The sequence below is a fragment of the Mustela erminea genome, chromosome 7, assembly GCF_009829155.1.
Source record: "Mustela erminea isolate mMusErm1 chromosome 7, mMusErm1.Pri, whole genome shotgun sequence".
Lineage (NCBI taxonomy): Eukaryota > Metazoa > Chordata > Mammalia > Carnivora > Mustelidae > Mustela > Mustela erminea.
The window spans coordinates 29,379,403-29,407,256 of NC_045620.1; the positions used below are offsets into that span (position 1 = coordinate 29,379,403).

Below are 27,854 nucleotides of genomic sequence, written 5' to 3' on the forward strand. Positions count from 1 at the left end.
TTATCCAATTTTCATTGATGCTATTATATTACTTCCAAAGTTTAAAAAAAACAAAGTTCACCTATTAGTAGTAAGTATGAATGTCATTAACCGAGGTAAGACAGCTTTAAGATTGCTTAATCATAGGGGTTCCTGGGTGGCTCAGTCAGCTGAGTGGCCAACTCCTGATTTCAACTCAGGTCATCATCTCATGGGTTGTGGGATCAAGGCCTGCATTGGGCTCCCTGCTCAGCAGAGAGTCTGCTAGAGATTCTCTCTCTCCTTCTGCCCCTCCCCCTGCTAAGACACACATACTCTCTCTCAGATAAGTAAATATGAGGGGGAAAAAAAAAGGCTTAACCATAGGAAAAATTATCTATGAGATACTCTAAGTACTCTGGAAAAAAAGCACTTCCCCTATAGTAAAGAGGAAAAGAAAAGACTGTCATGGGCCTTCTTTCTTTCTGGGAGAAGCTGTTTCAAGTCCCACTGCCCTAGATGGACAACTTTTCAGTACACAAAGAAAAGTGGTGAGCGGCTCCGGTCTATAGGTGTCTTCTGAGAACCTAGTATTAATCAAGCAACAACTGAGCATTCATTATATATAAGGTAGACCAAGGCATTCCAAAAGACAAACGCACATAAAGATGTGTCTCCTTCCGGTGGGTGGAAGAAAATCGCTTTCTGTGCATTTAAAGGCACCACATCCTGTGGGCTGCAGATGATCTGAAGTACATACCTGTGCTCCATGTAGCAGCTCAGGGGATCCACGCACACCGTGATGGCACCAATGGTGAAGGAGGACTTGACCTTTGAGTCTGGATGGGTCTGCAGGGCCTGGACGACATCAATAACATCTGTGTAGCTGGGGAGAAAAGAGAAAGATTAGCTTACTGACTGGGGTCGAAGAACGCTGAGGGGCTGAGTAAGCAAGGGTGGAAGGAAAACCACAAGGAGGAGCCTTCACTGGGTTCCTTGGGGTTACCCCGCTTTATAATTTAGAGCCCCTCCCTGCATTCCACAATGTTTCTGCATTCCCAAACCTCATTAGTACTCCTAACTGTGTAAGAGTGAGTGGAAGAATCTCCCACCACTTCTAGGAGTAAAAGGGAAGCCTGCAAATGACCCTGGTGCTCTTAAGGGTGGGACTTGGTGTCCTTAGGCCTGTTTTCCAATCATGTTAGGAGCTCCTGGTAGTCTATCTCCTTTAATAGCTTCTTTCTCTCCTTCTGGAGAAATATGGAGAATCAGCTACCCCTGTAGGTCAGCGGACACATGTCAAACCCCACCCACATTCGTATCTCCTGCCTGGAACTCTCTTCAAACTGCAGTCTTCCAGAGCCAATAAATATTTTCAGTTAGAACTTAGCATGTTCATGATTCAGTTTCCCATGCCTGCTCCTCCCAAGGCCTTGTTCTTCTCAGCAGAGGGGACTCCATTCTTTTAGCTCCATTCTTTTGTTTGGAGTCATCACTGACTCCATTTTTTCTCAATTTTCAAAATATAACTAGAGTGAGATTGCTGCTCACATTCTCCCACTACTACTGGATCCAAACTGTTATCATCTCTTGCATAGATTACCCCACAGCCTCCTCATGGGCCTCCCTGCTTCTGTCTCTGTCCCTGCCCAACCTGTTTTCAACAGAGAAGCCAGAAAGACTGTGCTAATCCCACTGTGCTAAGCCACTGAGTGAGTGGCTTCCATCCCACTCAGCGTCAAAGGTTTTGTTGTTGTTGTTGTTGTTGTTTTTAATTTATTTGACACAGAGAGAGAGAGCACAAGTAGGCAGAGAGGCAGGCAGAGAGAGGGGGAAGCAGGCTCCCTGCTAAAGCAGAGAGCCCAATATGGGACCCGATCCTAGGACCCTGAGATCATGACCTGAGCCGAAGGCAGAGGCTTAACCCACTGAGCCACCCAGGCACCCGCGTCAAAGCTTTTAAAGCCCTTACCACAACCCCCAAAACTGTCTGTGATCTGACTCCCACACCACTAGGAGTTTCTTCCCCTCCTATTCCTTCCCTTACCTAAATCTACTCACTGTGACCTCCTGGCTCTTCCCTGAACATGCCAGGCACATCACACTGGCACTCTCTGTCCCCTCTCCTTGATACTCTTTTCCTCAAATGTCTGCCGGGCTTGCTCCCTTCAGTTCTCTGCTCAAATGGCATCCTGAGAGAGGTATCCTCTGACTTCCTACAGCCTATATGACATAGCAACCCTCGTTCTGCACAACCTTCCCCTGCCCCAATTCTTCCCCATGGCACTGAACATTAGCTACATATACTGTTATTTTCTCATTTGTTTACAGTCCGTCTTTAAGTAGTAACGTAAAGTGGTTGATGAATGGTGTAATCTGTGATGCCTAAGCAGGACAGATGAATGAACTGGATGTTCAGTCTTGGGTAGACTCTTGGCCACTCCAAGGAGCCTCCATTCTTTACCTTGTAGAGAACATTTTCCCAACTGACCTAGCCTAACGCCAAAAGGTCAGTTCCTACGGAGGGAAGGCAAATATGAAGGCAGCCTTATTGATCATATGGGCCTGCGCCCTTGGGAAACCAGGGATGGTGGCTAGGGGGATAGGTACAGCCTGCCTGAGCCACTTCCTGAGTTCCTACAAATAACTCATCTGCAAAAACGGCACTTGGCTTTATCCCAAACTACAATATTCACCAGCCCCGTAAGGTCTGCCTCTGTCCTGACCAACTAGCAGTGCTTCAATCAAGAACAGGGTGTAACCAATTTTAGAGCTCCCCCATGAGGGCCTGACAGCCAGAGAGCTGTTAGAGTGAGCCCTCTCCTCCTGGTTTCTCCGTCTGCCTGGGCATGTGTGTGTATTGGCACATAGGGTTCTTTCTCCTGGTTCTGCAATGTCTGGTTAGGCGTGGATGCAGAAGAGTCCCCCACACTGCTGGGCCTTATGCACACCTGAAAGCAGGACTGACTGAAGCTTAGATACTGCCCCAATCTTTTTGTGGTCACGTTTACCAGATTTAACTCTTCTGGGTAAGTCCCCCAGCCTTGCTCCTAAGTATTAGTTTTCTCCCTCTTCTAAATATAAATTTTGGGGGGCCCCTGGGTGGCTCAGTGGGTTAAAGCCTCTGCCTTCGGCTCAGGTCATGATCCCAGGGTCCTGGGATCGAGCCCCAAATCGGGCTCCCTGCTCAGCTGGGGGCCTGCTTCCTTCTCTCTGTCTGCCTGCCTCTCTACCTACTTGTGATCTCTGTCTGTCAAATAAATGAATAAAATCTTAAAATAAATAAATAAATAAATAAATAAATTTTGGAAACTTTTTATTTTCCATGTTTTGTATGAGTCCAGAGACTCATTTCTCAGGGCAGAAGAGAACCGAAAGATTTACCAATCCTATAGATTTTGGTGATTTCAATACAACAGGTTATCCTTTAGAGACAGTAGCTAGGGAATTCCCAGGTTTTCAGAGCATTCCATGCAACAGAAAAAGGTTGGAATGAAAATAGGCCCCAAAGTCCTTGCTGAGACCACTGTAACTAAGTGATGCATCTGGGCACCACAACCGGGAACTGCTGTGGCAAGAGAAGAGGTTCTTGGTATCACTCGCTGTGCTTGCTGGGATGGGGAGGCTGCTGGACCCTCCCTCCCTCCCCAGCCCTTGCCTGGTAATCATCCTGGCCAGAGCCTCCAAACGGAGGGGAAGCAGCCCTTACTACAGAGGAAGCACACTGCTCCAGCTACCAGAGCTTTGACTTGACCACTTTGGCTAAACTGCCTCAAATGCATGATGAAGGCAAAAAACCCCCCCAAAAAACCCAAAAAACAAAAACCTGGCTTTTCATGTTTCCCTCTTTCTTGTCAGTTCTCTCTCTCTTTTTTTTAAAGATTTTATTTATTTATTTGACAGATAGAGATCACAAGTAGGCAGAGAGGCAGCAGAGAGAGAGGAGGAAGAAGGCTCCCTGCAGAGCAGAGAGCCCGATGTGAGGCTCGATCCCAGAACCCTGGGATCATGACCCAAGCCAAAGGCAGGGGCTTTAACCCACTGAGCCACCCAGGCACCCCTAGTTCTCTCTTTATTAAAAATAAAAGCAAAACAAAAAAACAAAACAAAACCCCAGTAGGACTTTAACTTACTTTCTTCCTAAACAACAGATACCCTATTCAAGTGTCTTTTGTCCCGTTTTATGTTCACAATTTAAGCCTACAATTGAGCAAGTGTTTTAGATTAATTCAATTTTTATTTTGAGATAGACTTTGTTTTTAAATATTTTAAATAATTTAAAGAATGACTTTACAGTATTCTGGAGTATGAAGAAATACAATCCCTTAAATTCCTTAAAGTTAGTATTTTAAAATGCAAATTTTCTCAGTTTTGTGTGTGTGTTTGTAAGTTCCAGACAATTCTGTCACAATTCTGTGTAGGTTCCTATATCCACCACCACAGTCAAGACACTGAATAGTTCCAACACCACCAGGATCCCTTGTGCTGCCTCTTTTGCAACCATGCCCACCTTCCTCCCGCTTCACACTCCCATCCCTAACTCTGAGCAACCACCACTCACTCTGTCCTCTACTTCTAAAATTTTATCATTTCAAAATATATTGATTTTAAAAACAGCAACTCCCCTGGCTATCAAAGGTCAACACCACTGCCCCATGGCTGTAGTAAAGCCAAATGGAACCAGGCCACTCTAGGGGCAAAAGAAAACCCTGCCTTATACCACCACATTCCCCCAAGAATCCTATAAATGAAGATAAAAGCCACATTTAGAAAATACAATTCTCAATTTGAGAAGCCTCTGGAGTCTCCCTTTACTGGCAACCTCTCAATACTGGGCTCAAAGGTCCAGCCCCAAAGGAGATGGTCATGCAAAAAGGAGGCTGCCAAGAGCTCCCTGCCGAGCCACAAGAGAATGGGCCCTGTTTGTAAGAGCAGTGTCTTAGTGAGAGCCATAGCACTCAGCTGATATTTCCACTTGAGTCCTTCAGGAAGTCTGAGGTCCCTAGCATCCCAGGACTATGACTAGGCAAATGCTGGGTAAGAGCACACGAGTGGGCTAGCTATACATTCTCACTGCCATCCAGAGCAGCTGGGGCAGCTGACACTTTTGCAGACGAGTATTGCCAGAGACAAGGGGTCAATGATGCTCTCTCAAGTGACGGAAGATTGCAATGCTATACAATGACTATACAATTGACACTGACTTCAGGTCCACACCCACGATGACCCTCAACTTTGGCAGGGGCTGATCCATTCCTTTGATCATTAGAAGCAATGGAAAACCGGAAGAAAACAAGTGGTTCTGCGGTGCCGGGGTGGCTCAGTCCATTGAGCATCTGACTTGATTTCAGCCCAGGTCTTGATTTCAGGGTTGTGAGTTCAAGCCCTGCTTTGTGCTGGTCATGGAGCCCACTTAAAAATACACACACACACACACACACACACACACACACACACACACGGTTTCAAGCCTAGACTCTTGCTCTGCGTCTTCCATGACCTTAGCCTATAAACTGGACAAAAGGTTTGATGGAAGGGAAGCCCAGGGCAGGTGTGAGAATAAGGCCTGAAGGAGAGGAAAGATGGCCTGGTAGGGTGCACAGTCCTGCCCACCTCTGGCCTTAGGACCACCTGCCTGGCGTTTCTCTACTTCTCACCATCTACCCAGGAGACTCAATAGGGCTTTGGATCCAGGCCTACTCTTTACTGGAAACAATTAGCCAACTGCACATAGTAATTATTATGAGCACAGAAAATACAGCATAGCATAAAAGCACTTTGTGAGAACTGCTGAAAGCTTCTGTATTATCAGCCATCATGAAGACCACAGTCTGTGTTTTCCTGACCTGGCATGATCTCTTCTGGGTCTGAAGGGTAGTGGGCCTGCACAAGTCACCTCCTTGGAAGGCCTTAGAACACGTCAAGGTAAGCACCTTGCAGCCAGGTCCCTGAAGCAGTAGTACTCACTCTGTCAAATCTGTCCTCACCAGGGAGCTCCCTGCCCAGCTGGACTATTTATGCATCCCACTGAGGGTCCCAGGAAACCTTCCTGGACCAGCCATTCTGGGCATGGTGGGGCTCAAGACTGTAGAGTGTGGGGGTTGTCTCTGCAACTCCACATGAGGAAGGACTGAAATACACGACAAAGGAAGAGGCTTAGGGATTGGTATTGTTATAAGAATTATCAGGGAATCTTGCCCAGAAATCTCTTCCCTAATTCTCTACCTTTTGGGGATACCATGATACTGAAACCAAACCCAATTTTTAATTTTATTTAATTTAATGTTTTAGAGAGAGGGAGAGGTTTGAGGGAGAGGGAGAGAGAATCTCAAGCAGGTTCCATGCCCAGCGTGGAGCCTGATGCGGGACTCGATCTCACAAACCCCGAGACGAAATCAAGGGTTGCATGCTTAACTGACTGAACCACCCAGGTGCTCTGACACCAAACTGAAAACTAATGTGTAAGCTAATTGCAGCCACTCTGGGCTACTAGACAGCAACCAGAGGCCTTGTTTAAGGCCTCTCTGGGTAGAGCAGACTATGCTCACGAACATGTGGAGGTCGTTCTGTGCCCCAGGCTAGCCACATAAAAAACAACAGAAATGGTAAGGTCAACACCATACCCCACTGTTCCCAGAAGACTTCTAGTACTCACCCTTGCAACACCACCAACAGTCGGGTCTTCTTACGGGTGTAGGCTGACTGGCGGGCAGAGCGGTTCTGCTGAGCCTCTAGGACGCTGGAAAGGTATCTTTGGAAGTGGGCAGCATGAAAACACTCAGAACTATCCATGATTTGGCGGTATACCATCCACCTGGAAATGGCAAGCATAATCTCAGTGTGGGGGTTAACTGATAGCCTGGCCCCAGAGACTCAGCCTGTGGATCCACGTGTGACCAGTACTCCCACAGACATTTTGCCTGGTAACCCTGCACAGGAGAAAGCAACCCTGGCATCACAGAAGCAGGTGGAGAGCACTGGGTGGGGAGCTCCGTGTCCTGAAACCACCATCACTGGAACTTCTGATAGGAAATGCCTTGCCATAAGGAAAAAGGTCAGGTTAGCATATGAGCATCAGTCAGACTTAGGAGTTGAGAAAGACTCCTTCTGAACACGCAGTCATTTCCCGAAGGACCATCCAATAAAATGGTTTCAGTCTGGTACTCTTGCAAGGAAGTGAGCAGGGTAAAGAATTCAGACTATTTCCACAAGAAAAGCAATGGATATGAGGGAGGAACTGGCTAGCCACTTGGTACTTAAAAGAGGCCCAATATTTCCCTATCATGTCTCTAAAACTTATCCAACCCCCCATATCTCCCTGAACTCCCAAACTTCTAGGCAAGTTCCACCTTCTCATTCCTTTACGGCCTCCTGCGGGATGCCTTACTTTGATGTACTGACTAGATACTAACTGTCTGTTCAGTTAGCCAGGGTTCTTTAGCAATCTGTTGGCCACAGAATGTGATGGATGAACGATTTCCCCAGTTTCCCCTAAGCCGACATGTCCCAGCTGTACTGGAACTGATGCAGTCCCCTGGTGGTCAGGGTTGGATCACACCCACCAGCTCCCAAGTTCTAACTCCCCTGGGTCCTCAATGGCCCTGCTGAACAGGGCATACTTCCAGGCCTTTGCCTGTGCTGGTTCTGCTGCTACACTGCTCGTCCCAAGATTTCCAAAGGTTCACTCCTCATTTTCTCAGGCCTCTGCTCAAATGTCCCCTTCTCAGTGAGGTCTTCCTTGAGCACCCAATTTAAAGCTGTACTCCCTCCCCCAACTTAGCATTCTTCTACACCCTTCTCTACTTTGTTTTCTCCATAGCACTTTTCATAGCTAATATACTACCTTCCTTAACTGCTTAATCGTATTTCCAAACTAGAATGTAAGCTCCACAAGGGCAGAGACTTTCTAGCTCATTTCGAGTTGTTCATTTGTTTTTGTTCTAGAACTAGTTGTTCTAGTTCATTCACTTTCTAGTTGTTCATTTGTCACCCACACTTGGAACAGTGCCTGGCATATAGGAAGTGCTCAGTACAAACGTGTTAAATGGATGGATGGTTACTGTGATGATACCAATCACACCAAAGGCCAATACACGTTGAAGGTTTCCCAGTGCCTAGGGGACCCAGGCACAGAATCCCTTTCCCCAAAGCAAAGGCAGCAGTTATACTAACCTGCCATATTCCTTATGCAGAGTGACCAGAAAAGCACAGAGCTCGCTAGCATGACAGCCTGGGAGGCCAGTTACAATGCTGACAATTACCTATATGAAAGAAAAGTCACGTGAGTTCATCATTCAGCTGGGAGAGTGTGTTGTGTAAAAGGTTACGAGAACTGGGGTGCCTGGGTGGCTCAGTGGGTTAAGCCTCTGCCTTCTGCTCAGGTCATGATCTCAGGGTCCTGGGATCAAGCCCCACATCAGGCTCTTTGCTCAGCAGGGAGCCTGCTTCTCCCTCTCTCTCTGCCTACTTGTCATCTCTCTCTCTGTCGAATAAATAAAATCTTAAAAAAAAAAAAAAAGGTTACAGGAACTGATTTCTGGAGCCAGGTTCTGTAGGTCTGAACCTCAGCACCAGCACTCATCTAGCTATGTGACCTTGGGCTCATAACAGAACCTATCTTGCAGAGTGGGTATGATGATTAACTGAGTTAATTTATATGAGTGTTAATATTTAAGTGCTTAGAACAGTCTGTGGCACATAGCAAATGCCATATAAAATGTGGTGTTACTAATACAATTTTCATGGAGCAGGTTTGACTAGATCAGTTAAAATACAACAGAAAACACTGGGCAGAAAGGAAGTCTCAGACAAAATGTCACAGGCTAAACTGGTGTGGTAAGTAAGCTCAGTGAAGGAGAGGAGTGGCATGGGGTATTTCCGCCTGGCTGCCCAATCTGTCCAAGCTGCATGGACTGAGCTAAGGAAACAAACGGGGTGTGGGAAGCATTCCTGAGTCTTGACCAGAAGAGGAGCTGGACTGCCCTAGCCTTAGCACACAATCAAATGAAAACAGGGCCCTCCGCACATATGTATTCCAAAACAACTTGAAGAAAGCCCCTGACAGAGCAGGAGTAAGCAGGGGAGGAAAGGAACCAGGTAATCACTGAATGGTTATTGATTTAAATGACAGAGCGAGTGTTTTCTGTCACAACATACAAGACTCACCGGAAGGGGCCTGGTCACAGATAACTCAGACTAAAGCTCAGCTTGGTGGCACTCATCACTTGAGCCGGTCACATCAACAGAGAGAGGGAGCCCTCTTCTCTTCTGGGAACCAGGAGTTCTTCCTCTCCTCTGACCAGGCCCCTACTCTGTATCCCTTTCTGCTCCTGCAGGCAGTACTTCATGCAACTTTTTCATTATCCTCCTCCTCCTCTCCTTGGTTCCTATTCCTCAGCGCCCAGGCCCCTGCCTCTCAAATCACAGCACACGTGCTCATAGACAGATACCTCCTTACTTTAAGGCCAGTCCTATAGCACCCTTTTAATAAGATACAGCAGGCAGTCATTTTCATTTTTAAACTCTTGCCTAAGGGAAAATCAAGGCTCCTAATTGCTTGGTGCTCTTATTATCTTTTGCAACTGAGCATCTTCTAGGTTTGCATATAAATAATGCCCTCCCTGAGCATATTATGACATCTGGTTCTGAAGAAATGGTGGGAGGTATCAAGAAGAGGGGCATGTGAGATGGGAGCGGATTAAAATCTACTCTTGGGAAGACGATGTTTATAAAGTATCACCTTACCCTGGTAATGCCAGCAAGGCCCAAGTAACAAGTCCCTTCCTCTTATGAAGCTCAGTGTGTCACCAGCTGCCAGGTAAGTCCTAATTATTACAAACAGAAAGAGCTGATGGCACAGAGCACACTGAGCAAGAATTTGAAAGACACAGAGAAGCCAGGGGAGGCACAGCAAGGGGCCAGAGCTTTATGGCTGCTCCCGGGCTTGGCTGGGGTCACTGTAGATGCCTATACACTCTCACGGTGCAGAGCAGGTTTCATGTGTATTATACTATCGGCATCCTAGGAGGTGGAGAGTCTTACGAAGGGACTCTGCTTGAGCTCTTTTCGTTAACTGACAGAAGATCGAAGGGCAGCCTATTGGAATTATCTTCCTGTGACTTCCCAGCATACTTGCTGAGTTGCTGTACCTTGTCATTTTCTACTCGGTGAACGGGGTTGATTTCGGCTTGCTGCAGCAGTCCAGGGAGATGGGTCCTCATCACAGGTTCCCGACTAATGCTGCTGATGGCGAAATGCTGAAGAAACCTAGAAAAATAAAGACAATGTTATTATGTTACATCACTAGCCTTGCCTAAATCTGCTCCTTCACATAGGAAACTTTAATTGCTAAAAAAGAAACCCAGAGAGGGCGCCTGGGTGGCTCAGTGGGTTAAGTCGCTGCCTTCGGCTCAGGTCATGATCTCAGGGTCCTGGGATCGAGTCCCGCATCGGGCTCTCTGCTCAGCAGGGAGCCTGCTTCCCTCTCTCTCTCTCTGCCTGCCTCTCCATCTACTTGTGATTTTTTTCTGTCAAATAAATAAATAAAATCTTAAAAAAAAAAGAAACCCAGAGAGATTCACTCTAGAGAATAAAATTGTTTATGGTATCACTACCACCTTATACACTGATCCCTAAGAAGCTACAAAGAAAAAGGAGCTTAGAAAGAACCAACATGGAGGTTCCTGACATTTCAAAAGCCAGAACATTGAACATTTACATACAGCAAACTGGAGCTCACCAGTCTAGCTCTGGAAGTTTGGCTGGGAGGACCTTTAGAGGACTCTGTTTCTCCCCAACACTGAAGAGCTTCTGGGCACTGGAGTGTCTGGAATATCAAAAGTTCACAGATTAGAACTCCATCTCCCTACAGCACACATACTTTACATAACTTGTTCTGATGCTTTCAAGCCAGAGTCCCGTGACACAGTCAACACTTCCAAAACAAGCATCTCACTGACTTGAACACAATGTGGCATTACTGTGTGAGGACGGGTGTGCCCACAGAGGAAAGTTCACCTGAAACCCTTGGTAATATTATGGGTTTCTGATTCTTGTGGATTTCATCTCTCTTCACTTCTCTTTCCCCAAGGGCACTGGCTACCTGTAAGTGGCAGCGCTGGAATGACTGTGCTGGCCCTTTCGGCAGCCAAGCCCCCTGTGTTACGTAATGTAAGTCGCCCTGCAGAGACAGCAGACACACACAGCTTAGGGAAACAAGCATAAACGCTGAAGGCAGCCACTTACAATCTCTTTTGTTCCACAGATAATCCATCTTCCTGGATCACTTTTAAAGACAGCCCTGAGTTAGCCTGCTGTTGCCAGGGGGAGAAGACCTAAACAAAACAGAATTTGAGCAAAGAACACTTTAAACCCAACAACAGGATATGGAATCCACATGGGGATTTGATGGTTGTTGAAAATCGAGACTGACAGTACAGAGAAAAACCATCATAACAAACAAGTTTGTTTCAAAAATAGAGGCCTGCAGCAATTTTGTTCTGTATTTTTCAAAACTAGAATTTCTTTCTGGGTTCCTCTCCCAGGGATTCTGCTCCTTCAGAGGCCAGGAAGCACGGAAGAAGGCGTCAGGTAACACTGTTCTGGCAGCAGGGGCCTGTTCTTCCTTGAGGACAGGACCAGAAGAAGGAGTGATTCACCCTTGCCTAGAGGCAGAGGGATGGCTGAAGAGAATCGAAAGGGTTCTCTCTCGGGGACACACAAAGAGCAGGGGTGGACCAGCAGGCAGTAAGAGGGAGACATGGACTAGCCTGAGATGCCACTCTGCGACCAGACCAGCTCTTCTCTCTTCTGTGTTCGGTCAGTTCCCCTGAGAGAGGGACACGGTTTCTTCACAGGCTGTGGCAATAACACCTTTCTGAACATTGTCACCAGTCAAGAGGCTGGCCATGTGTTTGACTTTGGTTATTGCCTGGTCTCTAAGTGGGTTGTATAATTCTTGGTAAGCTCCCTCCTCACGCAATCTGTACCGAGTGCCTATAACATGGAGCCTGCCAGGTGGGACTTCACAAGGGAAGGGCCTGTGAACCATGGGAAGGGAGAGACTAAGGTAGAGTAGAGCTCTGATCCATTAGGTAGGGTCAGATAATTCAATAAAGTAGCTAAAAGAAAAATGAGTTTAATTAGACCTAAAGGGACAAAGAAGATTTGTCTTAGCAGCTAAAAAGCCTTTCGTTCAGTTCCTTTAGGTTCTCCTCTCAATGGCAAAAGCACCACTCCAGGACCCAAGAGGATCAGAAGCAGCCCCCTCCACCAGGCCTCTCATCACCTTGCTGTTAGCCCTGAGATGTGGCCTTACCATCTAAGCTCCTAACGAAAAAAAAAAAAAGTAGTATTTGTTTTGCTGACCAATGATTGTGTTACCTCTGAGTAAAATGCTTGGTATATCTTTGATTTGGGGAACAGGGCAATCATCAGAAAATTGCTTGATCCATGGAAATGAACTGGGAGATAAGGAAGCAACGAGCTTTTGAAGTCTATCAGAAGGGCAGCAACAACACTCGTGGAGTCCTAAAGAGAACAAGGATGGAGCATCGGTGAGAAAAGCATTTGCATGACACTACCCCTCCCAATACTGTCTGGACACAAATGACAAATTTCCCTGCAACTGTTTTCACATTATGTGGTGTACTGGGGTCCAATGATAGATGTGCTTTCCAATACCCAGTTGAGGGAGATAAAGGAAGTATAAGGGTCTTTTCCTCTAAACTGAAAATGTCATCTCAAACTTCCTTCTGGTATCAATCCCTAATCAGATATATGATTTTTAAAAAAAGTTTAATTATTTATTTTGGGGGGGGAGTGGGAGAGGGAGATGGAATCTCAAGCCAACTCCCCACCAAGCACAGATCTCATAACCCTGAGATCAAAACCTTAGCTGAAATCAAGAGTCGGATGCCCGAATGACTCACCACCCAGGCGCCCCGATATGCAATTCTTTAAAAAAATTCTCTATACTCAATGTGGGGCTTGAACCCGAATTAAGAGTCATAACATCCTAAACCGAGCCAGCTAGGCTAACCATGATTTGTAAATATTTTCTCCCATTTTGTGGGTTGTTTTCACTTTCTTTCTTTTTTTTTTTCACTTTCTTGATACTGTATTTTGATGCACAGAAGTTTTCAATTTTGATGAAGTCCAATTTATATATTTCTTTTGTTGTCTGTGTTGTTGGTGTCATAATCCAAGAAATCACTGCCTACTCCAAGGTCATGAGGATTTTACTTCTATTTTTTTTTAAAATTATTATTAACATATAATATATTGTTTCAGGGGTACAGGACTATGATTCATCAGTCTTACACAATATACAGCGCTCACCACAACACATACCCTCCCCAATGTCCAACACCCAGCCACCTCATCCCCTCTAGCAACCCTCAGTTTGTTTCCTGAGATTAAGAGTCTCTTATGGTTTGTCTCCCTCTATGATTTTGCCTTGTTTCATTTTTTCCTTTCTTCCGCTATATGATCCTCCACTTTGTTTTTTTAAATACCACATATCAGTAAGATCATGTAATTGTCTTTCTCTGACTTATTTCGCTTAGTTTCATACCCTCTAGTTCCATCCACATCACTGCAAATGGCTCCTACGTTTTCTTCTAAGTGTTTAACAGTGTTGGTTCTTAGACTTAATTTTTTTGTATACGGCATAAAGTCAGGATCTAACTTTATTCTTTGCATGTGGATGTCTAATTTTCCCAGCACCATTTGTTGAAGATACCTTTGAATGGTCTTGGCACCCTGTTAAAAATCACTTAGCTACATATGTGAAAGTTTATTTCTGAGCTACTTTATTTCTTTGGTCTATTTATCTGACTCTATGCCAATACCACCCTGTTGCTTAATTACTATAGCTTTGTAGTAAGTTTTGAAATCAGGAAATGTGAGTTCTCCACCTCTGTTCTTTTTTAAGATTATTTTGGCTACTTGGGGATACCCTGAGATTCCATATGAATTTCAGGATGGGTTTCTAGTTCTGTAAAAAATGCCACTGAATTTTGATAGGAATTGCACTGAATCTGTAGACTGCTTTGGTAAAATTGTGGTCTTAACAATGATAAGTCTTCCTATCCATGAACATAGAGTATAGTTTCATTTATCTAGACCTTCTTTAATTTTTAGAGCTTCAAATTATAAATTAGACTGATAAATTTTATGCTATACCCAAACAAGGAATACTATTCATGGATGAATCTAAAAACCATTATACTGGGGCACCTGGGGGACTCAGTCAGTTAAGCGGCTGCCTTCAGCTCGGGTAATGATCCCAGGGTCCTGGGATCAAGCCCCACATCTGGCTCCCTGATCAGAGGAGAGCCTGCTTCTCCCTCTCCCTCTGCCTGCCTCTCTGCCTACTTGTGCTCCCTCTTTGTCAAAGAAAATGAAAATAAAATCTTTAAAAAAATAAAAAACTGGGACGCCTGGGTGGCTCAGTCGGTTGAGCCACTGCCTTCGGCTCAAGTCATGATCCCAGTGTCCTGGGATCGAGTCCCACATTGGGCTCCTTGCTCAGTGGGGAGCCTGCTTCTCTCTCTGCCTCTGCCTGCTTGTGCTCGCTCTTTCTCTCTCTGTCTCTGACAAATAAATAAATAAAATATTTTTTAAAAATAATAATAAAAATATAAAAAGTAAAAATCATTATACTGAGTGAAAAATGTCAAACTTAGAAGGATATAGAAGGTATGATATCCATTTATGCAATATTTTATTTTATTTTATTTTTTTAATTTTTTTTTTAAAGATTTTATTTATTTATTTGACAGAGAGAAATCACAAGTAGATGGAGAGGCAGGCAGAGAGAGAGAGAGGGAAGCAGGCTCCCTGCTAAGCAGAGAGCCCGACGCGGGACTCGATCCCAGGACCCTGAGATCATGACCTGAGCCGAAGGCAGCGGCTTAACCCACTGAGCCACCCAGGCGCCCGCAACATTTTATTTTATTTAAAGATTTATTTATTTATCTGAGAGAAAGTATGCTCCCAAGCAGGGGGAGGGGCAGACAGGGAGAGAGAGAAAAATCTGTAAGCAGACTCCCCACTGACTATGGAGCCTAATAAGGGACTTCATCCCAGGACCCTAAGATTATAAGCTGACCCCAAATCAAGAATCAGATGCTTAACAGACTGAGCCACCCCAGGCAACCCCGTTTATATAACATTTTAGAACGGCATATTGATTTACAGTGACAGGAAGCCAGAAGTGGAGGGAAAGAGGAACTGCAAAAGAGCATTAGAAAACTTCAAGGGTGATGAAAGCTGTCTGTACCTTAACTCTGACAGTGGTTTCATGAGTATATACATCGGTATACATCTGTCAAAACTTTAAATGGTTAGTTAATTGTACTTACATTGTATTTAAAGCATATGTCAATAAATTATTAGCAAAAATATTTAAAATCCTTAAGTTGTCAAATCTGACAGACTTTTCCTCTGGAATTTCTTGTGTCATTACTAAGCTTGCGAAGTCTTCCTGTCCCTGGAAGTTTTAATACTTATTCATTTTTATACTCTTCTTTCTTCTTGTGAAATTTTAAAATATTTAGTCTATCAGAAGTTTATTTTGATTTTTGATATGAGGTAAGAATCCATTCTGCCCTGCTCCAAGTTAGCTAACTTATTGTCCCAGCACTTGAATGATTCACCTTTTCTTCTCTCATCAAAGTTTTCATCTAATAATGCCATCCATTCAATCTTGTTGGCCTGCTTGCACTTTTGAACACCCTTTAAGACAACAAATTCTATGTGGAAGAAAGATATAATTTTCTCTGTATTGTTCACAGAACTTATTTTCTGAGCCATCTGACCATACCACCTCACCTAGTCTGTCTTGACTCCCACACCTAGTCTGTCTTGACTCCCATACAGGCTGGTTTTGAGGCTGAAACCAAACACAATAGAGGGCCTGCTCTCCACCCTGGTGTCATACTGAGAGATGAGCTGTACCTTGGCCAGGAGGAGAACAGCCTAGGGAGAACTCATAGTTGCCTACTTCCTTGCAAGGGGAGGGGAAAATGTTAAACAAACTGGTGAAGTTAAAGGGTGGCTCTGGGGGTAGAACTTTCAGAAAGGTAGAGGGGAAGTCTGAGTTTGTCCAGGCATAGGGCTGAGCCCTCATGGGGAAAGTGAGCCATTTCTCTTCTCTCTGGATCACTTAAAATTCTTTCTCATGCTAATGGGTGAGTTGAGCCCCATCAACTCAAAAACAGCTTCTTTCCAGTTCTTAAGTGAGTGAGCCTTTGTGTTCCTGGGCAGGAGAGGGCCATTTAAGGCCTTCTTCAGCCTACTTTCTGGTTCTCTTCAGGATAAGTTAAGTGGGCATGGGTGGCTGTTGGCCCTCCTGACCCAGAACTCTTTTCCAGCTAAGCCCTTTATGGCGCAGTGAGATTAACAAATGGACAGGCCTCTCCATGAACTCCCTGCCTGCCTGCCTCAGGGGCAATGCTGGTTTCTGACATCTGACCCATGGTGGTAGAGCAGGGACAGGGAGTTATTTGGTTTTCGTCTCAGAAGTGTTGAGTATCCTTCTGAACATCAAAGCCATGGACTAATAAAACACCTACCCCATCATAGAATGAAATGGAATTCATGTGATCCTTGGAAAGGACGATACTCCCATGATGACGGTGAGAAAACAGAAGACCCCCAGAGAAGAAGTGCACCTTCCCTGGAAGGAAAAGAGAGCAGGTCAGAGCTGGAGAGCTGGATCCTGGGGGCCAGATCCCAACGTCCTTGCATGTATCAGGGCACACCACACTGGTAACTAGAGACTAGTATCTGTAATGCTTTAGTTACACAATTTTTACCCTGAGTCCTGTGTTCTGGGGAAGCCAATGCACACTCCTGGAGCTTCAGAGAGAAATGAGGCATCACAGACTTTCCATAAAATTAGAAAAAACAAGTGAATAAGTTATCAGCTGCTGGGAGAGAGGCAAAATTCACATTCACTTGTGGGTGTCTTGCAGGGAAACACAATGAAAAAGACTCTGGGTATGTCTGCTCCACCACTGAGTTTACAGACTCTCCTTTCTCCTATTTTGGCCGAAGCTGATTTGGCTCTAAAGAGACCACATCACTCACTGAAAGTCCAGCAAAGAGCACCAGGGTCTCAGGTAAAGGACTGGTGAAGGGACCTAAAGGTCCCTGTGCCCAGCAAAAGAACATCTGAGTTAGTTAACAGGGGATACTATAGGCAGTAGGGCCTGCTACTCTAGAGCTGCTCCCTCTCCCTCTGCCTGCTGCTCTGCCTACTTGTGCTGTGTATCTCTCTATCAAATAAGTAAATAAAATCTTTAAAAAAAAAAAAAAAAGAAGATGGGTGGGATGTGGACAATGGATGTGGCTTTCTCAGTTCAAGGATTCAGGTCCAAAGACAGCTGCTGTTTCTAGGTGGCCAAGGTCATACAGAATAGCTCATTATGGGCCCTAGGGGGCAGACCAAAGAAGAACAGGCAGCTAAAATGACAAGTGTTAAGATAGGGCTTGCTTTGGAGACTTAAATGAAGCACCCAGAGTACCCATAAGACTCCTGCTCTCTGGAGTTGGTCCAAGCTGTGTGCTTTCTTTTCTTCTAACAGTCTTTCTTTCTTTGTTTTCATATCTGTAGAAGAAAGAAATTACTTCCTGGAGTTCAAGGCACAAGCCTGGGAATACTGTCATCAATATCTAACTGCTAAAGCAGAGGACAGAAGACAAAGAAGAGGGACTGATTCCTCGAACTGTAGCTCTAGGAAGGTAGCCCCAAAGCTCTGGAGATTGTAAGGACAAGAAAAGCAAAGGCCAAGGTGAGGAACTTCGGGGACCTCAAGCTGAAGTCTTCCTGAGGAGGTGGGATTTCAGAAAGCAGAGAGGCCTAGTGAGTAGGTATGCTTGTGTGTGCATGTTAATGGGGCATGGGAAGAAGTGGGGGAGATGGAGGCAGTTTTTAGGCACAAGATGAAAGTCTGGAGCCTATCAATAGAAGAACTAGATGACCAGTCAGAGGGAAACAATGCTAACCACAGCACCTGGGGCAGCAGCAGCCCACTCCAAGGCATCGAGTGTAAGCCTCACAGCCTCTAACAAGTACAGTATGACCTCCTTTGCACATAGCCTTGCCCTATGGCCCTCTTGAGTAGAGGCAACCCATGACCCAGCCTCATCCTGCATCAAAGCCAAGGTTCCTCATGGCTGTTCCCAGACTATTACCTTCCATGCTGGCACAATACTTTCATTCCCTCAGAGACACAGCTATTTCTTCTCTTCACTGTTCACCTAAATGCCCTCCAAGTCATGCCACAACACTTCAAACAGCTTCTGAATGTGCTCAGTCTTTTCTTCCATAGCCAAGAAGGTCCGTCTCTTCTGAGAGATCGGGGAATGGCCCACGCCCCATTCTGGGCTCACTACTCCTCAATCCCAATGCCACAGCAGTAAAACAGCACCCAGAACATCTCTGAAATCTTCAGCTCCAGAACCTACTCTTGGACTACAGCATCCCATCAGCCTTTTAGTCACCTCACTCCCTGATCTCATCCACTGACGTCACTGAGCCTTTGAAGCCTCAGTCCCCTAGTTTTCCCCGATTGCTCAGAAACTGCTCAGATCTGCCCACATCCAGGGCAGATCTTCTGGAACAGGACATGCTTTAATCTCTGTTTTGTCAGGGAAAGGGACAGGAACAGATTCTGCTCAGTGTTTACTAGTTAACACCAACTGCACCAAGCACGTCATATACCTTACAGTTTTCTGCCTTCCTAACAATCTAAAGAGGCTATCTTCTTAAAGGGCTGATGGGGAGACACACCTCAGACAGGTTTCTCCCAAAGTCACAGGACTACTACTTCAGCGGAGCCGGGTACAGATTAGAAATCCATAGGGGACCAAGGCATTGCGGCATCTGACGTCCTTCGATTCTCACCCGGCTTCCTCCCCTCTACCCTCTCCAAATGGCTCATCTGACGACTTGTGCTCTCTGCTTCTTAGCCTTATGAGGCCCACAGTGTGGGGCTGTTTTAGCTCCTCCTCCAGCTCCCCCAGGGCCCAGCCAAGATTTTCAGCACTCTCCTCATACTACGACCTCATCAATTCGGGCCACAAGATAACTCTATCTACTGTTTACAGAAAAAACAGGGATCAACAGGTACTAGGAGGTAAGAATTGCTCTCCTACTGCTTACTATCTGTACCTTTCCAGGTCTGGGCTCACCCTCCACCTGTGTAGCTCTAACATGAAGCTTCTCAGAAGCAAGTCTAGTACCACTCAAAGGCTTCCTGGACAACATCTTCCAACGCTTCCAGAAAAAGAGCACAGATGAGAGAGATTATCTCTAGCATTTCCTCTCTCTATACTCTGAAGCATTGAAACAAAATGGGAAAGAGGAAGACAGAAATTCACAAGGCAGTGCTGGAAAAGCCCTCATATGGGGCCTGGCCTAGGGCAGGAACTCAGTAAATGGAAGCTGATTTTAGTACTGGCACAGAACAGCTACCTTGGGTCACAGCTACCCCTCACCCTGGCTCTGGAAGCAGTAACTTTCATTATCCTCAGAGCATACATGAAATAACTGAAGTGACTCAATGTGTGGTCCAATGCCTGTTATCTGGTCTCTCAGATCCTAATCCACTTGAAGTGATGACACTTCCAGTATCTGCTCTGGATTCATAACTGTCAGACTTCGGTCTGAAGGGATATGCCTTTGCAGGGGTTTCTCAGTGACCACAGTAACCAACTCCTGAGGAGATCTCCTTGTCTTTTTTTTTTTTTTTTAAGATTTTATTTATTTATCTGAGAGAGAGAAAGTGAGTGAGAGAGACCACAGTGGAGGGGGCAGAGGGAGAAGCTGACTCCCCATTGAGCAGGGAGCCTGACATGGGGCTTGGCCCCCTGTCTTATCCTTGGTGTCCTTACTGAAAGGCCATTGTCATTCCTTCTCCATTCTGTGAGTCCAAAAACCTAAGGTAAGAGGAAGTTCTCCCTGACTACTCAAGCAGCAGGGGACCAAGGGATGGTTCTGTCTTTGATTGACCTCTGCATGGCCAGTGACTTCTGCATCACCAAGAGTCCAAAAGAAGGATGAGCCCTCAGGGCAAACCAAGACACCAAATGTCAATGAAGAATTTGGCTTTCCTTCCTTCAGACACCTGGCTACACAAATAAAACTCCTCCAATGGTCCAGCCTGTATGAAGAAGGAGTATTTATTTATCTCTGCTGGGGAGATAAGATGCAATGGCTGATAAGAGACCCAATCTCACAAAACAAACTGAGGGTTGCTGGGGAGGGAGTAGGTAGAGGATGGTGGGGCTATGGACATTGGGGAAAGTATGTGCTATGGTGAGTGCTATGAAGTATGTAAACCTGGCAATTCACAGACCTGTACCCCTCGGGCTAATAATACATTATACCTTAATTAAAAAAAAAAGATGCAATGGCTGGATAATTTTCATTCTATGTGACAGTGTGTGAAATGTACACATATTGTTTAAAGAGAAACAATAACACCACAATTTCGGTGCCTGTACACTCGCCACTCAGCTAAAAAATCAAGCATTACTAGTACCATTAGCCTCCCAAATGCCCTTCCTCAGTGGCCATCTCTCTTCTACCCAGAGGAAACCAACATCCTAAATTCTGTACAGTTTTATCATACTTCAATGTATCTATAAACCATATATTATTTGGTTTCATCTGTTTTGTTTTCATATAAATATAATCTTAGTACATGTGTCCTTCTGTGACTTGCTTACTACTCTCGACATCCGTTCCTGAGTCACCCATGTTGTAGGTAATATGCAGCTGCATAATTCTTTCATATGCAGAGGACCTTTTCTTCTCAAGAGTCCCCAACTAGCTTCCTGTGGACACCAGGGAAAACACAAGAGGGTTTAGAATGAAGTCAGCAGATAGCAGATGACTGCTGCCTAGGCCTTCCCATCCTGAAAAGGCAGGACTTATTTTGGTTACCAAAGTTCTCAGGATGTGTCCACTGTCCTAGGTGTCAAGGGACCAGTGCCCCTGTTTCTCACTGCTGAACAATCTCTGCCCAGTGGAAAAAAACCACTCTGCAATCTGTAAATCACTACAGGGACAATGAAGGAGCTGCCTGAGTGCCAACCATTCATGGAGGCCTGTAGGAAATAGTAAATATACAGTCAACTGATATTTAACAAAGGTGCACAGACAGATCAAAGAAAGAGGAGAGCCTTTTCAACAAACGGTACTGGAAAAACTGGGTATTCCTATGTAAGACAATGAATATCAGACCATACCTTGAATAAGACTTTCTGCCTATTCTCATCGGCCAGAGTAGAAAATCTCATACTTCACAGGGATGTTAGATAGAATATTCAGAAGGATTCTGCCTCAGAAGTGGGGTAAAATTCACCCTAAATTAAATGCTGTTCTGTCTCCTGGCTAACAAAGCTTAAAAGCAAGGCCAGATGTGGGGCACCTGTGTGGCTTAGTGGGTTAAAGCCTCTGCCTTCAGCTCAGGTCATGATCCAGGGTCCTGAGATCCTGGGATCAAGCCCCACATCGGGCTCTCTGTTCAGCGGGGAGCCTGCTTCCCCCCCGCCTCTGCCTGCCTCTCTGCTTACTTGTGATCTCTGTCTGTCAAATAAATAAATAAAATCTTTTAAAAAAATTTTATTTATTTATTTGAAAGAGATCACAAGTAGGCAGAGAGGCAGGCAGAGAGAGAGAAGACGAAGCAGGCTCCCCATTGAGCAGAGAGCCCGATGCGGACCTCGATCCCTGGACCCCGGGATCATGACCTAAGCCGAAGGCAGAGGCCTTAATCTACTGAGCCACCCAGCTGCCCCAATAAATAAAATCTTTAAAAAAGAAAAAAAAAAAGCAAGGCCAGATGATATGACTGGAAGAAAAACATATTAGAACAATTATTATAACTGTATCCCATATGTTCAAGAAGCTAGAAGACTAAAACATGTTAACTTGAGACATAAAAGATGTAAAAAATACCTAAATCAAACTTCCACAGATGAAAAATACAATGTCTGAGAAGAAAAATACACTGAATGAGACGAATGACATTAGACAGTTGTGGAAGTTTAGCTAAGCTACTCCAGGGTTTTGCTGCCCCCACATACAGTTTTTTTGGCCAAGTGACCTGGTGGGGGGGGGTGCTTAAAATGACACTGACCCCTCAAACAAGCCCTGTGTAGCAGCCTGCAAACTCACAAGAAAATGTAAGTTTCTGACATGACTTCCCCCAACAGCCCTTGTGATCAAGTCTCCACTGTCTCCGAGGGCCATTCCCTTGTGCATTCCTTAGAGAAAACCCCTGTGGAGCTTACCAAAACCCTGCTCTTTTAGTTTGAATTGACCTACCTGGCCTCAACCTGGGAAACCCAAAGCACTCTACCCACAAACTCTAATAAAGGCATGTGCCCCAGGTCCTGCCACTCTCTCTGTCTGCATTCTGTTTTGACCTTCCTGTGTGCCCTGAAGGCATGAGGCATGCCATCGCCCTGTACTTCCTCCAGGACTTGTGAGAAATAAAATTCCCTATTTCAATTTCTTTTGTGGTCTTTTGTTGAACTTGGCTCTCCATTCAGTACCCTGCGCTCCACTTCACAAATGTTAATTTAACATTAACAAACTCATAACAACAATGCAGAAGAGGTTAGTAAATCAGAATATATACAAGTAGAAACTACGCAAAATGAAACATGATGAGAAAAAGGACTGAAAATAATTGTACAGAGCAACAGGGGGGCTGTGGGACAATTTCAGGCAGCAAAGTGGAGGCCCAGAAGAGGAGGGGAAAAACTTAAAGAAGAGGCCAAAAATACTAATATGAGGAAAACTAAATCTATCCATTGAAGAAGCAAAATGAATTCCAAGCACAAAGAACATGAAAAAAGACATACCAACTCACAGAAAAATAAAACTGCTTAACATCTGTGATAGAAAGAAAATCGGGGTCCCTGGGTGGCTCAGTTGGTTAAGCATCTCTCTCTCTTTTTTTTTAAGATTTTACTTATCTATTTGTCAGAGAGAGAGAGGACAGGCAGCGGGAGCGTCAGGGAGAGGGAGAAGTGGGAGCCCAACGCTGGACTCAATTCCAGGATCCTGGGATTATGACCTGAGCCAAAGGCAGACGTTTAACTGACTGAGCCATCCAGGTGTCTCTGAGTGTCCAACTCTTGATTTTGGCTCAGGTCATGAGATCAAGCCTTGTGTTGGGGCTCTCCACTTAGTGGAGTCTGAGAGTGCCTCTCCTTCTCCCTCTGCTCTCCCCGAACTCGTGCATGGACATACACTCTCTCTTTCTCTGAAATAAATTTTTAAAAATCTTAAAAAAGAAAAAAAAAAGAAAATCTCAAAAGTAGCTAGAGTAAAAAAAAGACAACTTCTATAGAAGGAACAAAGGTAAGGATGGCAGTGGATTTCTGCTCAGGAATGATGCAAGCGAGAAGACAGTGGAGTAGAGCAAGATCCTTCTGGAAAGAAGGAAACTGTTGGGGTGCCTGACTGGCTCAGTCAGTGACTCTTTACGCTGGGGTCATGAGTTTAAGCCCACAATGGGATTGAGCTTACTGAAAAAAAGAAACAAACTATGACCTAGAATCTTTACCAAGTGAAAGTATCAAAACTCGAGGAGTAGGACTTCTGAAATGGCTGTGAAGATTCTGGCAGATGCTCTCCCCAGAAAACAGCGATGAAACTGGTCTAATTGTTAAGACAACTACTTAAGGACTCTAGTAATGGCCCAAATTTATATAATAAAACTGAGAAGGATTTATTTGAGAAAAATCTATTGAAGCTTGATGAGATCGGTGGAAATGTGGTGTTTCAGCCAGGGGCTATTCACTTGACCTCCCCTCCAGTTCCATGGTATACAAAAATCTTACAAGGGAGAGGGGCTGACTTTGTTTGAGACAAAGCATAGAAAATTCTATAGGCATGGATGTCAAAAAAGACAGCAATCAAAGTGGCAAACATTCAGGGAATGCCAACATACTGACTAGCCAGAGATGACAGCAGTGGTTGGTTCGGCTAGCCAGAATGCAACAGGGAAGTCAGGAGACTGAGACAACAGATGTCAATTACTATACAGCAAGAAGGCTGTGTTTTTTTTTTTTTTTTTTAAGATTTTGTTTATTTATTTGACAGACAGAGATCACAAGTAGGCAGAGAGGCAGGCAGAGAGAGAGAGAGAGGGAAGCAGGCTTCCTGCGGAGCAGGGAGCCCGATGCGGGGCTCGATCCCAGGACACTGAGATCATGACCCGAGCCGAAGGCAGCAGCCCAAACCACTGAGCCACCCAGGCGCCCCAGAAGGCTGTGTTTTAAGGCATCCTCCTGGGGCCATGTGCACCAGGAGACAGGTACAGGAATGTTCATGACAGGACTGTCTGCAATAGCAAGAAAATTATGAACCTCAAATGTCCATCAACAGTCCAAAGAATAAATAGCACATTTTCATATAAAGGAATCCCACTGAGCAATGAAAGTGAATGAACTTCATGGCTATCCACAACAATCTGGATGAATCTTAGGAAAAGAATAGTGAGTAAAAAGAACAAGACCCAGAATACACAGAGTGAGATTCTATTTGTGCTATTCAAAACCAAGACATTGTTTACGGATATAGGCATATGTGGTAAACCTCTAAACCAGGCTCCTGAGGGTTATCAGGTGGGCAGCCTGCCTGACCAAGGACAGCAGGGTGGGGAAGATGAGACACGTGAAGGACATAAAAGAACAGGAAGCTGTATAGCAAGAAGTCCTGTGACAGGAGAAGTCATTAACTGGGGAAGAAAAAGGTTTCAGTGGAAGCATTTCAAAGTAAAGGAGGTATTAATATTATCTACATGTAGTGGAAGGGCCAACCCTGGACTGAGAATCAGAAGACCTGGACTACCCTCCAGACCTACTGTGAACTTGCACTATAATCTCAGGTAAGTTTTCACCTATGGGGCTCAGGACAGGAAGCTCAATTAAGATAATGCAGGCTGAAGAGCTTTTGTCAATGCCTTCAGGGAATAGGAACGGATGAGTTTCAAGCTCATCACAGTCTCAAGTAAGAGACAGATTTACCAGGACACTAATGACACTTAAGCTTCAGAACCCCTCACCTGCCCAAGCTCCCTTCTAAGGCCGTCAGAAGAATCCTAACCGTTTTCTGTTATTTCTCCTTGAAAGAGCCTTAAGTGGTATAAACTTTAAGCCCCACTTGACCTGAGCTCCAAAGTGGCAAAAAGCTTAATAGACAGCTAGAGGAGATTCCTGTTTAAATTCACTATTCCTATTTAATTTTCCTGCCTCAGAAAACCACCCCCTAATTCAAACTACATTTCCTTCAGAAACTAAGAGTGTGCTCTCAAAAGAGTGTGATGAATAAGGCTCCAGAAATCCCTGGCTGTGCCCTTTGTGTACAGACCTCAGGATATATTGAATCTTCCTGGATAACTCAATACAGCACAAGATTACTTTTCTAAGAAGGCCCTTTGCTAGGAAGGTGCAAACTAATTTTGGCAAATATCCTTGCTAAATATTGTAACTGGCTCAACTATGACAGAACCACCTCTGTGTTGCCTCTACAACCTGTTTTTTTTTTTTTTTTAAGATTTTATTTATTTATTTGACAGAGATCACAAGTAGGCAGAGAGGCAGGCAGAGAGAGAGAGAGAGAGAGAGGAGGAAGCAGGCTCCCCACCAAGCAGAGTGCCCGACACGGGGCCCGATCCCAGGACCCCGAGACCATGACCTGAGCTGAAGGCAGAGGCTTAACTCATTGAGCCACCCAGGCACCCTACAACCTGCTTTGGAAACACTATGCAATCTTGCCCCAAGGCTAGTAGCACTGTCACATACTCCCTGCCTTCAATAGGTGTTCCTGACTCTGGTCTTCTGTACCGGGATCTGGAGAGGCACAAATGTAGGCAGGGCTGGAGCACAGGCACAATAACGAATGCGATTACTTACTACCCGGCATTCTGTGGAGCCCCAAATCTCCTTGTGCTTTGTCTCTTCCATGAATGGAGGAGAAGCTGAACCACTGATCTGAGACCAGGGAGAAGAATCTGCCACCAGACAGACTACTTCCAAGAAGAACATATTATCCAGAAGGGGGAATTTGCTCAGTAGAGGCTGAGAAATTTGTGGAGTAAGTCACAACTCTTCCTCCATTAAGACGGCTATATCAACAAGGGTAAGAATAGGACTCCTAAGAAAATGTTATTTTGAGGAAACCAAAAAGGAACATGGAATCCACGTGAAAGCAAGGTTTCTGAAAATCTTAGGTCAGCAGAAATACTGCCAGCTTGGACTGAAAGGGACAGGGAGAACATGAAATCAAAGGAGAGTAGCATTTGGACCCCCAAATGCTATTGGCAAGATGCAGGCTGATAAAAGTCACCTACAAAGTGCTACCTCTGTGAAAAAGGAAGGATGACCAAGGTGCAGCCACAAGCTTAGAGGAGAAAACTAAGAGTTTAGAGGATGAAACTAAGAGCCCAGGTGGCAGAGATAAGAGCCATGGTGGACTATTCCCAGGCCTTAAAACCTAACCCAGATCCTGGGGTGTACCCAGCCAGATTTCAAAGCTACCTGAGGCTGATGACTCTTTTTTATTTCCATTACTCCCCACCTTTCTGAAGCTGAATGTCTGTAACTGTTATCCTATGCCAGGGCCACCTTGGGTGTTGGGAGGGCAGAGCAGATAACTTCTCTCATTAGTTTCACAGGGCCACAGATGGAAAAGACATGTGTTCAGGAGTTGTATTTAATGGATTAAAAGCCAGAGCCTTATCTGTATCTTAGATAATCTTGATGATGAGATTTTGGATTTTTGAGCTAGTGAGATTTAGGACTTTGAACTGTTATATAAGGTGGGGCCCTTGAGAAGGGGTGACTGTATTTTGCATATGGGAGGAACATGAATGGGAAGCCAGAGTATAGTCTGTGGTAGGCAGAAATTTAAGATGGCTCTCATGACCTTCATCTTCTGACGTTATTCCTGTGTTCATGTAATGTTATACTGCAAAAGGGACATTATTTGAGTGAGCTTCCTCTAATCACAAACAGCTCTTTACAAGCAGAGTTTTCTCTGGCTGGTATAGAAAGGAATTTAGACAGATCCGAAGGATAAGAAAGATTCAACAACACAGGGGAGGTTTTCATTGCTGAGATGGCGAAGGGCTGTCACAGGGCATAGACCTCTGGGAGAAAGAGTTAAGCATGGTCCTGGCAGACAGCTAGCAACAAGATGGGGATCTCAGTCCTACAATCCTAAGGAACTGAATTCTGCTGATAATCCTAGATGAGCTTGGGAGTGAATTCTTCCCCAGAATCTCCAGATACGAGCCTAGTCTGACTGGTGCCTTAACTTCAGAGAATTTAACATAAATACAGCCAAGTCTACTTGGACTTCTGACCTACAGAACTATGAAAGAGCAACTGTGTGTTTTAAGCTACTAAATTTGTGGTAACTTTTTATATAGCAACAGAAAATGAATCCAGACTTGTTTAGGTCCACAAATTCTATCTCTGGACACAATACCACTCTAGCCTATTCTGAGAATAATCCTCAGGGAGCAAGAAGAGGACCAGACTGTGGTTCTGGAGCCATCCCTTCCTAGCACAAGTTTCCTCGTCTCTAAAATGGGTGGATAAAAGGAGAAATGCTGTTTAAGGAAATACTTCTACACCAGCAAGTCTTTTCAAGTATCAGATGTATTGCTAATCACAACGCCAATGCCAATACCTGTAAAGAGGGACCCAGACACAGTCAAGAATAGAAAAGTAATAGCTGGCTCACCTTCCTCTGGCCAAGAATGTGGATTGCTGGAATAAAGATATGCTCCTTCTCCTCCTGTTAGAAAAGTACCCAGGAAACTGGCATCCCCCTTTAAAAACAATCACAAAGAGCAGACGAT

At 44.9% G+C, this 27,854-nt stretch overlaps 1 protein-coding gene across 2 annotated transcripts in view; it reads right to left on the reverse strand.

The window, feature by feature from the left end:
* Positions 1-27,854, reverse strand: part of C7H20orf194 (chromosome 7 C20orf194 homolog) — a 128,709-nt gene that overhangs the window by 34,400 nt on the left and 66,455 nt on the right. For both annotated transcript variants that reach the window (XM_032351264.1, XM_032351263.1), the window contains exons 20-28: positions 27,737-27,824; positions 16,536-16,639; positions 12,340-12,486; positions 11,203-11,291; positions 10,697-10,783; positions 10,107-10,224; positions 8,131-8,219; positions 6,614-6,772; positions 719-844 (exon numbers count right to left, since the gene is read on the reverse strand). In XM_032351264.1, coding sequence (XP_032207155.1) covers positions 719-844; positions 6,614-6,772; positions 8,131-8,219; positions 10,107-10,224; positions 10,697-10,783; positions 11,203-11,291; positions 12,340-12,486; positions 16,536-16,639; positions 27,737-27,824 — 1,007 coding nt within the window. The remainder of the gene's footprint in view (positions 1-718; positions 845-6,613; positions 6,773-8,130; positions 8,220-10,106; positions 10,225-10,696; positions 10,784-11,202; positions 11,292-12,339; positions 12,487-16,535; positions 16,640-27,736; positions 27,825-27,854) is intronic.